The sequence below is a fragment of the Akebia trifoliata genome, chromosome 3 (genome assembly GCF_017979445.1).
Source record: "Akebia trifoliata isolate Shusen 1 chromosome 3, ASM1797944v1, whole genome shotgun sequence".
Classification (NCBI taxonomy): Eukaryota; Viridiplantae; Streptophyta; class Magnoliopsida; order Ranunculales; family Lardizabalaceae; genus Akebia; species Akebia trifoliata.
In genome coordinates this window covers 51,658,594-51,669,836 of record NC_141377.1, presented here as the reverse complement: position 1 = coordinate 51,669,836, position 11,243 = coordinate 51,658,594, and the positions used below count along the sequence as shown (strand labels likewise).

Genomic DNA, 11,243 nt, shown 5'->3' with positions numbered 1-11,243 from the left:
ATCTTTGAGGGGTGTCAATGGGTACTCAAAATCTATTATTGGAATATATTAGAGTTGGGTCTAAAATGGAATCGAGCTAATATGAGTCGAAATTGTTAGATTTTATCTGAGGATTACTCTCGAGTACTCGAAATAGATATTTTATCATTTTTTTTTAAATATTAAAGATGATTTAAGATTTTCTTATATTTTAAAATTAATATAAATTACATAAAAGTTCTTCAATATTTCATATAAATTATGTATTAGAACTTAAAATGAGCATCTCCTTTAAAAGTTTATTATTTGTAAAGAAGATGAATTTTTAATTTTTGAAAAAAGAAAATCATTAACTTCTATCTCTAATAGAATAAAATGAAGTAAAGTTGAAATTTTTGTAGATAATGATTTAATCTATTAAAAGAATTTTTTTTTTTTACAATAGTTTGAAATATTTTTTTCTCATTTCAATTCTTGAGAACCGAACCGACTTACTAGCGTTTCTAGTTTTGATTCCAGTTATTTTATAATCAGAACCGACCCATTGACACCGCTAAAATCTTTGAGGAAAAAAAAAACATTTTTTCTGGTTCATCTATGAACAGTTTTTGTATGATTTTCCATTCCTTTAAATAATAAGGTTCAATAGATTTTTTGCAACATAACCAACGATGAATTGTTCATGTCGTTGTGATCTGAATATTTTACGGGATCATTTAATTGGTAGCAACAATGAAAAGTATGTACAAAGGATAAAGATAATCAATGCAAGTTGTAGATAATTAATAACAATATTGGACTCTTCAAGCTTTGTAATATGTTTATTTTCACAACTCTTAAATATTTTGATATATTTAGTGAATTTAAAACTTAATTTATTTAGAAGAAGATGGAGAGAGTAATTAAACAATTCGTTCAAAAAACTAGTTGGAGAAGTTGTCAACAAAACGCAAAATAAATAAATAAATTTGAAGTTTTGAAAAATCAATGTTTTTTTTTTTTGAGAAAAATAATCAAAAGATTGAGGATAAGGGAATTTTCGGTCATTTTGTATTAGTTCTTTATAGATTACTTGTAGGTGGGATGTGCAGGCGCACATGTATTACATAAATTAGGATTTATGCATGATTTAAATATTTTATAATTATTTAAAAAATTAAATAAATAATCTAATTTTATATACTTTACTATTTAATGTATTATAAGGATCTTTTTGTAATATTAAATAATAACTAACGTGACTTTATAGTTCTAGATAAAAAAGGATATTTTCATAATTTAAGAAAGGAAAAAAAAAAAAAAAAGCTATGGTGGTTCGATTATGTCAACAATTTGATAAAGTAAGGGTTTCTTAAAAAATTTAAAAAAATCGAAGAGGTTTGCCTAAATTACTCATAAATAAAGGGTTAGCCTTGTTTTAGACTAAATGGATTGGATGGCCATGCTCTAGGTTTTAACGTTGCTGATTGGAATATTCGAACCTCTAGCGAATATTAGGTGCGATGGTGCCTCTTCGAACAAGTTTGATTATGGGGATTACTGGTTTAATACTTTATCACGGACTGCTTATATAGTTTATGGCTGTGGATGGATCGGATCGGACAAGAGATCCAATATTTTCCAATCGGATAACTTTGGAAACAAATTATAAAGCATGGATTTGAATCTTTGTGTCTAGAGCTATGTTACCTTATTCATGGGTCCCTCAGTTTGAATTTGGGTTCATGGTTCGTTAATCGAAAATGAACCCGATTCCTAGGGTAGACAATATGATTTTTAAATTCGGTATTTCATCTCTTCTCATCTCGTCTAGGCTCGATACTAAGTCATCTCAGACGAGTTTTCCGATACGTTTGAGATGTCTCGTGAGTCAAATAAAAAAAAATGAACATGAGTCATAAATCTCGATCAAAAAATGATTTTGTGAGTTGGTCTCGTTCAACTCCGATACCAAGTTAACTTAGGTGATACGTCTCGGTCTCGGATGCGTTTAAAAACCATGATAGACAGAGATGATGGCATTATGATTTGTAAGTTGAAAAAGAGATTGAAGATTGCAGATTTTAGAAAGAAAAAAATGTATCGATTGAAGATGAAGGTATTTTAGTCATTTTTCTTTAATCTATCAATAAAAAACAAAGTCAAAGGAACATGCTATCAGTTTAATATTATGAGGGGCGTCTCAAATACTAACAACATGTGGAGGGGCATGTAAAAAATTTAAGAAAAATTCAGTTCATTAAATTTGCTACATTTGATGACTTGATAGCAAATTGTACCACGAACTAGTTTGAACATAGTTCGGTAGCTCACCAACAAATTAGGTAACCCTAGTCCAGAGTACGGAGCGGAAATGTGAATGTGGGAACACCTTGGGGTGCAGAACGCTTCCAAAGTGTTACATATTGAATTATATGTAATATATTCAAATATTAATTTCATTGTTCTATGTTTCATTTACTTTTCTAAATTCATCCCAACTTGCTCTTTCTTAAGAAAACACCTCTATTACGGTTTCAAATTTAATAACTTTTTAAGAAAATAAACACACTTTATTTAATAAACTCTGTATTGAACAATACAATTATGGTTCACTATGGTCCATGGCTGTTATAATTTCAGTCCCTTTAACATAGCTTGACTTAGTGTAATTATGCTATTCATCACCTCCAATTAGTTACAACAAAATAATTCATAATCCATATGATTACTATTCCTTGTAATTAAATAATCAATATTTGTTTAAATGATTGAAGTTTCTTCTACTTTAAATGTTTCAAATTAATTTTGTAATTACGATAATCTATATATAGATATATATATATATATATATAGATATATATATTATATATTTTAAATATTCAACTATTGTTGTCTCAGTTGTAATACTCAACAATATTTCATTAGAATATTTTCTTCTGAGGACATACATGACTAATAGCAATTAAGAAATAAAAATATATTTAATATGATAGATGAAATAAGATTATTTAAGAGCAAGTTCCCATATTTTGAGAGCGGGGATTAGAGAATGATTGGGTCACTAAGATTTTGATTTTGATAAGGATATGACATGGTGACTCCATCCAATTATTTTTTAGTTATCGCAGGATATCTCCGTGTTCTTTTGGAATTAGACTAGTCCCTACTATCGCAGGACTCAACCTCACAAAAGTTTCCCAACAGCAACATATCACCAAGTTTCAAACACACAACCAAAAGAAGCAATTGTTATCAAACAAGCCAATTGTTAACAGATCAAATTTGGATTCTAATACTAAACGATAAAACTTCACCCGAAGAGGATCTATTCCAATTGTTGTTGGTGGTTCTATGGCCAGAGTGATTTTGTCTTAATGCCATTGAAGGCCTAAGTCCAAAAATAGTACCTTTTAATTTGATTTAAGGGGGAACAATATAGCGACTGATCCATAACCCGACTTTGTAATTGAATTAGTTGTTCTTTCATTTCCTTTCTGAGTTTTGTGCAATTTTTTCGATATTTCTAACCCCACGAGCTCCCTTTTCCGTGGAAATGAAGAGCTAAAAACACTTAGGCATTTTGCAGGAGAAAAGGAGTTTGTGGAGAAGAAGAATCAGTGCAAAGTAGGGGAGAGTGGGAGCCTAAATCGTCTTGTGGGTGCAATATTTGGAAAGATGTGCTGAAAGTGTCTCCTCGGTCTCTTAAGGGGATAAAGTTCAGGGTAGGGAGAGGAAGCATGGTTTGATTTTGGGAAGACAGGTGGTGTAGTGAGTCTCCTTCATCTTCACAATTTCCTTTCATCTACCCGTTGTCTTTGAATAAAAATAGAATGGTGGAACGGTGTCTAACTCGCAATGACAATGGGCAAGCCTGGAATTAGGGTTTAGAAATAATCTCAATGATTGGGAGATCAACGAAATAGCATCATTTTTTAAACCATCAATTCTACCCATATTGAGGCTATCGAGGAAGATAGGAGAGAACGGAGCAAAAACAGGGAAATAGTCTTTTCTGTGTGATCATTCCACACACATTGCGACCCCATTTCCGTTTGGTCTGGCCTCGTTCCTTCTTTAGTGTTTTTGTTATCTGGTTGGCTTCTCTCGACAGAATTCTCGCTCTGGAAAATCAGATTAAAAGGGTGTGCAATGGCTAAACGTTTGTTGTCTTTGACAGGAAAATGAGCTTGATTCATCGTCCTTTCGTTTTCAAAGTGTGTGGAGTCATTTTCTTTGCCTTTTCCATGTCGAGTGGGTGTTCCCCAGTTCAATCTTTTCCTTATTTCAAGGGCAGAGTCAATGTTCCTATGCTAGCAGGAAAAGAGATCTGTGGACCATTCTCCCTATAGCAATTTATTGGGAGGTTTTGGAAGGAGAGGAATGAAAGAGCCTTTCATGCAGTTAAAAACTCAATCCATGAGGTGATATTGAAGACATTGGAGCTGCTCTTCTATTGGTACAAGATGAGTAAGGACTTTGTTTTCAATTAAGCAAGGGAGCTTAGCTCCCTGTAATGGTGTGAGGATCGATCTGCATTGTGTATTTGCACTTCTGTTCTTTGTTTTTTTGCTTGTATTGCTTGGGGTTCCTCTAGTCCTCCTCCGGCTTCTATCAATACATTTATAATTACAAAGATAGGAGATTAACCATATGCAATGAAATTCTAAGCAATAGGCTTAAATCCTTTCCAACGGAAAGAAGTCTCCGAAACTCAATTGAAATGCCAAAAATCCCAAAAATAATAATAATAATAATAATTCGACGAATTCGATCAGTTGGAATATTCAATCATGAGATATGTGGGAGATGAGATCCAGGGACTGTTAAGAAAAGAAAAGTTTATTAAATGGACTATTAAGATAGCACCCAAAACTTAGGGACTATTTAGAAAAAGTCCCTCCGCAAGGGTCCTTTAGCTTACTTGGATATAAAAAAAAAAAAAGTCAGCCACATGTTTGGCTGTACATTTTCATGGAAAAATCATTTTTACAAAGAAAACAATTCTCCCTCTGATATATTTCTTTAATTTTAATCCTCTCTCAGTATCAGAATCATTTGAGAGCAACAATCCTTTTTCAGGTCAAAATTTGATACTCATGGTGCTTTCCAATATTTTAACTGATTGAAGGGAGAGTATGTATGAAATTAATTAATTTAACTGTATACCCATCCCCTCCCGTGACATCTATGCGCAAAAATCGGGTAGATGGCATGGTTCCGAACAAGGTTTTTGGACACATTGACAACTATATTACAACAACCAATAAGAGAAATGAGGAAAGATAAAAGAAGAGTTTCAGAAATTGGTATGCCAGACAGCTCCGTCACCTTCCCCGCAACGTTGGTGTACCTCTTCCATCCTCTCTACTGATTTGCAAATGCCGCTGCAACTCCAATCAAACGATGCCGCACAAGGGTTTCCTGCTTGGGCCTTCCACTCACAATCTGTCCAAAACTAGTTATATTTATAAGGGAATTCTCAACTGAAAATGTTTCCAAATTTCTGCTCTTTAGAGAGAAAAGCAGAACAAAGTTGACAAATCAAATTAGAAAGGGTACTGAAACATCAACATGCACCCCAATTTCTTAAATTATTTATCTCACCCCAATTAAAGATTAAAACACACAATTCAAATATATCAAACAATTTCAGTAATTGTTTACAATTAAGATTAGGCTCATTTAAAATCCTAAACCTAAAAAATAGAAATCTTAAAAATAAAAATAAAAAATAAAAAATAAAAAACAAAGAGAGATCTTCTGTTGGCAGCCCCCAACTTTTACTTATTCTCAACCATTCACTTTTTTTTTTTTAATTGGGGTGTAATGAGTAGAAGTTGGGGTGCCAATAGCAGCTCTCAAATATTATTATTAGTTGAATTTCCTGTCAAGCAGTGGAAATGAAAACATTTCGGTATATTTCATGGAAATGTTTTGAGATTTAATACCATGTTGACAACACAGAATGGCCTACTGTGGATCAAATGGAGAGCTTGAGAAACTAAAGTACCTAATACCTATTAGCATCGCAACTAAGTTTTCCAAGAACATTTGATCAATCATAATATGGTAACTGCTTGAAAGTGTGTTTATGGATGAACTCATTAAAGGTTCAAAACTCTGAACTTGAAAAGGACATGAAGCCCGTGAGCACATCTATCTACACAAAGCCATTTCTTGTAAAACAGTGTCTCAGCAAGGTTAATACCTGGTGCAGTCCCACAGCAGAGAGTCCGATCGTCGATGTGCTCAACATCTAGACCAAGGAACCAAGAACCTAGAGAGACATCTTCATTTGCATATCTGTGAAGTACGTTTCTACAAGAGAAAATATTATTGCCCTTTGAGCAGTTTCAAGACCATTTAGAAAGAACAAAATGGTGCCCCGGAAATATGATCTTACCGATTAACCGAAATGTAGGTAGCTAAGTCTTTGGAGATTACGTACAACTGTCCCGTTGCATGCCTGAAATATTTATTTCCCTCCTCACCAAATTTCCAGTACTCTGGCTCATGGTACTTGACTCCTCTACATAGAATAGTCACAATTCTATCAAGCATTTCTATTGAAGCATAAACATAGCCAATAAGCAGAACTAAATTGGAAAGACTTCATAAGGTTTAGAAGTCTTACTTTTGTGCCAAGACAGGGCCAGACTTCATACAACCCATGTAGACACGGGGTTTTGACCTATGACGTGCCAAAGTTGAACCTAACATACCTGTCATGTATTAAGAAAAATTAAGTTTCTAACCCAATTGATTTAATAATTCATTATTGTTTAAAGTTTCAGATGAATCGAATATGGTTGAAGAAAGTAACCAGGATTGACATGAACATCGTCATCAACTTTAATGTAGAAATCAGCATCCCACAGTGCAACAGCTGTTGAAAAGTATATTTGAGTTTTTGACGACAATTCATGGTACCCTTCAATGTGGTCCTGCAAAAGAAAAGATCCCAACCCTGCATAAGAAGTCCAAGGAAGTTCCTCAATTATTTTACCTTAGAAATCGAAAATTATAACAAACCAGTCTTAGGAAGTCCTGATGCTGTTTCTCTTCTGCGTCGATAGCACGGTCCAAGACACCACCTGGGGTTGCACTAGTGAACAAAAAAGAATCCCGCATATTATGTCAAAGCAATGACCATGAAGAAAGTAAACAAATGCTCATAACTTGCAATTTTAACTAACGTACCTGTGGCCAATAACAAACCGCATTACAATTCCCTTTTCTTTCTCCAGCTTTCTCAAGTCCTCTCCTGGCAATAATGATAACCCAGAAAAACAAAATTATTTCCGAAAAGGACATCAGTCCATATCTAGTATGGCAGTAGGATTTTATCCGAAATCTGAGTGACCCAATCCGAATTTAGCGGGTTTGGACCCTTGGAGTATATCCAAATAAAAAATGGGTCAAATATGGGTTGATCTCCCTTGATCTGAATTATATTCGGGTCGGATGTGGATCCATATCCGAATGATAAATTGCTTTGAAAAATATTTTTATGTTTTTCAAAATATCATTTTTCTACTACTTTAATATAACATGAATTCTTATAAAATAAAAGAATTTTATGATAAAATAGAATAGTATAGCAATTAGAAAAGAAATATAGCAGAAAATATCGAACGGTCTGAAATTATCCGACCCAAATCTGAATCAAGCAATTCAGTAGGGTTGGATGCGGATTCGGATTAAGTGAAAGTAAAATGATTCAGATATAGTTTTAGTTTAGTAGGATCCGAGTCGGATTCGAATAAGGATTCAGATCCATATAAATAAAAAAATTGGATCTAGATATGGAGATACTCCTATTCAGCCTGAACCCGGCCCATTTTATACCCTAACATCTAGTTCTAATGTTTTTTTTGATCAATTCCTAGTTCTAATGTTATGAAGGTATATATGATAGAAGAGACAAATTTATGAATTGAACCTTGGGGCATCCATGTTTCCCTGATTGAATCCCTACGCTTTCTGCTGCTAAATGCAGTAATGATTCCCATAACATAGAAAACCTTCTGGTGCTCCTTCAATAGCTCAGTTTTTTGCTTTGTAACCATTGGAGATCCTTCCTGTTTGCCTGCTTTTGCTGCTCTAGCTGTGGCTAGTTGCATCTCCAATGTGGAGATTGTTTTGTCCAAAGTCCTGAAAACAACCATCGTGAGATGCATGTCATATATATTTATATTTATATTTTATGAGTTTGTTTTACAATGTGTCAAACCAACTGAGCTATGGCTCTAAAGCCCATTTGTCATATATATTATCTAAATAAACTTAGAATCCCAGAGACCAAGAAATGCTTTTGAAGTTAATCCAACTGAAAAAGCCCTAGGAGAGAAGGTAGTGAAAAGAAAGATAATCTTAGAAACTTGGAAGGAATACAGAGAGTTACATTATTACATCATGTGTTTGTGAAACTCGATCAAGAATATCTCCATCCTGAATAGAATTTTCCTGAAATAGAGCAAGAAAAATTATTTTCACAAGTTAATAATACATTAAAGGTAGCTTGCATCAGCATTCGATGTGTCTAACTTGCCTTCTTTCCACAACTAATTGCTGGTAGAAGCTCTCTTCGTTGATGTGTGTTGAGAGATGAAGTCTCCTCATCTAGTTTGACTGGACCAGGAACATCCCATAACCTATAAACAAGCCGCCGTAAGCAGTTGGCCCCATATATAATCCACATATAGTAAATTACAAACATGTAAAAATTTCTTCAGCAGGAAATATGAGGTGTTAATCAATAAGAAATTGCAATCATTCCTATCTAGTAACTAATTAACCTAGCAGACGAACCAATCAAATAAAAATTAACATAATCCCCATGAAAATATGGCGCTTTTACCACTTTGACAAATATTATCTCCTTCGTGATAATAAACACCTTATAGAGTGCAAGGCTGGGCATATATGAACAGTTAATGGTCCAAAAGACTGATTAGGGGACAAATGCTTGAAAGGGGAGAAATTTCAATCCAAGACCATCACCAAGAAACAAATGACTCTAGTCAAAGAGATGTCATTACAACAATATAGTGGAAACTGGGCACACTGTAAGGTAGCATAACATGCAATAGAATCCTAAATTACTTTAAAGAGATAGTGCAATAAGTTTATAAGGAACTTTCACAGCCTAAACCTCAAAACTATGCAAATCCATTTGTAAAAATCCTTGCCTTGAACTTTTCAAAACCCATATGTTTTTCATAGCTTTTTAATTTGTAGGGGGTGAGCAAGATCCTTAACCTTTTTTTATGTAATATTATACAAATTTCCCCATTCATCACTACAGACATACTCCTCAAGTTCTATATGATGATCGCATCTTACTCGACAAAGGAAACTTTTATAAGACACCAATAAGACCGATTATGTTTAATGGAGTTGAATGTTAGGGCAATTAAGAAACAAAATGTTCATATATGAGTGTAAAAGAAAAGAGGACATTGATATGGATGATTGGAAAGATAAAATTAGTAATTAACATTCGTGAAAGTATAATAATATCAATAGGTGATAAATTAAGGGAAGAAACATTGAGGAGATTTGGTCATGTGCAACAAAGAAAAATATCAGCCCCAATTAGGAACATGTAAGTTAAAGATTCTAATGTGAACATACTAAAATTAATATTAGGAACCTAGTTCCCTAGTTCCTAACGTACCCACTCAAACGAGAGAAAGAGCGATCTCTAATGCTCAACACATAACACACCAAGGATACGATTGAAACAAATATTCTCTACCTTTTATTAATGGGTTTACATCCTTCTATAAATAAAAATTCCTAACAACTTATTAATTCCACTCTTACTAAAATACCTACTAAATCAATGATTAACCTTACGACAAAGTCCTCTTTATTTGGGGACAGTAAGGGACCTAAACACAAGGGTAAGGATATCCTAGCTGATCTAGAATCTACAGTAACAGTCAAGCCATACATACACACAAATTATGACCAAGGGAAAAGGGATCAATGTCAATCAGTGGTACACTCATTGACAACAAACCACTCAGATCAGGGAACAATGAAATCCCCTCAACCACGTTTTAAGTCAAATTGATTGGATTTAGATCAATTGTTTCTTATACCTCTGATATCCTCAGAATATGCAAAAGCAAAGACCAAAATAAATAATTCTTTCATAAGAACACAAAGTTGAATCAGCAGAGCATCCAGGAACAAAAAATCATTAACCATATGTTGTAATGTCACGACTCACAAAGCTAAGACACTCTCCTCTTCTCCAACACCAGAAATTAAAACATAATCTTCAAATAAAAAAACTTTAAGATAGAAGATAAAGGGAACCCAGATCATAAAAATGGATACTCATGCATCTTGAATCCAGAAATCCAAATTCCAAAACAGTTCCCTCCCCCCACCCACCCACCCACCCACACACACACACACAAAAAGATGTCATTTTTACATCAAAATATGAAAATTTCACCGATATCCAGATAGCCAAACAGCCAAAAGGAACAAAAGAGAGGACAGCATTGAAGGTCTCCAAGACAACCCAGAAGCAGAGAAAAAAGAAAAGCAAATCTAAAGCTGAAAGAGAGGCAAAGATCGAGGGAAAGAGAAGACCTGTTAACGACCAGAACTCCAAGACAGAAACTCGAAATGCAGAACAAAGAAACCCATCTCACTGAAACTCCTCCACCTCCACTTTTTTGGTGTCTGATCCCAAGCATCAGACCCATTGATGGTTTCTGGTCTCTATAAAAGCTTAAATATCAGAAAGTCGACCTCGCCATTTTTAAGCCAGATAAAGTTTCTTCTTCTTTGGTTGTGTTTAAAGAGAAAAAGCAGAGGACGCCATTAAAGATGCAGAAGAGCAGAACAAGAAGACAACACCTGCACAAATATATATGTATATTTAAACAATGTCTTTCTCATTAACCCATCAAAATCACTTGGAGAATGGGCAAAGACGTAATTATATTCATTTTATATTCTCTCCACGAGTTACTTCGTAGCGCAGTTGTGCAGCAGAAAACACAGAAAATACCTAAAATACCCCTTTTTACAGGATAGACTGATATCTCCCAAGGTTTTCTTGTTCACAAGACCTGTCTCAAACTGTATAAGCAAGTAGCTGTTTGTCAGAGTTCACAGAACTTGTTTTCAAGAAAATATGAATTCTGGAGAAAATAATTTCCTTAGAACAATGAATTTCAGTATTTCATTGCACCTAGAAAAATATTAAAGGGAGAGTTGTTTTTAACTTTTGGGATCCATACATGAGAGAATTAGGA

General features: G+C 34.0%; 1 protein-coding gene across 2 annotated transcripts; it reads right to left on the bottom strand.

The window, feature by feature from the left end:
- Positions 1 to 5,064: 5,064 nt before the first annotated feature.
- On the bottom strand, positions 5,065 to 10,918 carry LOC147407825 (Galactosyltransferase family protein). 2 transcript variants are annotated; one of them, XM_086436574.1, is made up of 11 exons: positions 10,573 to 10,918; positions 8,513 to 8,615; positions 8,374 to 8,427; positions 7,904 to 8,115; positions 7,162 to 7,225; positions 6,994 to 7,066; positions 6,785 to 6,905; positions 6,596 to 6,683; positions 6,365 to 6,490; positions 6,170 to 6,279; positions 5,065 to 5,406 (listed from the first exon to the last, which is right to left on the bottom strand). In XM_086436574.1, the coding sequence occupies exons 2-11, from the start codon at positions 8,581 to 8,583 to the stop codon at positions 5,258 to 5,260; spliced, it is 1,068 nt and encodes a 355-aa protein (XP_086292700.1). In that variant the 5' UTR covers positions 8,584 to 8,615; positions 10,573 to 10,918; the 3' UTR covers positions 5,065 to 5,257. The 2 variants fall into 2 exon arrangements, with proteins under 2 accessions (XP_086292700.1, XP_086292699.1); XM_086436573.1 differs by having other exon boundaries at positions 8,366 to 8,427; positions 10,573 to 10,916.
- Between the last annotated feature and the right edge of the window lie 325 nt (positions 10,919 to 11,243).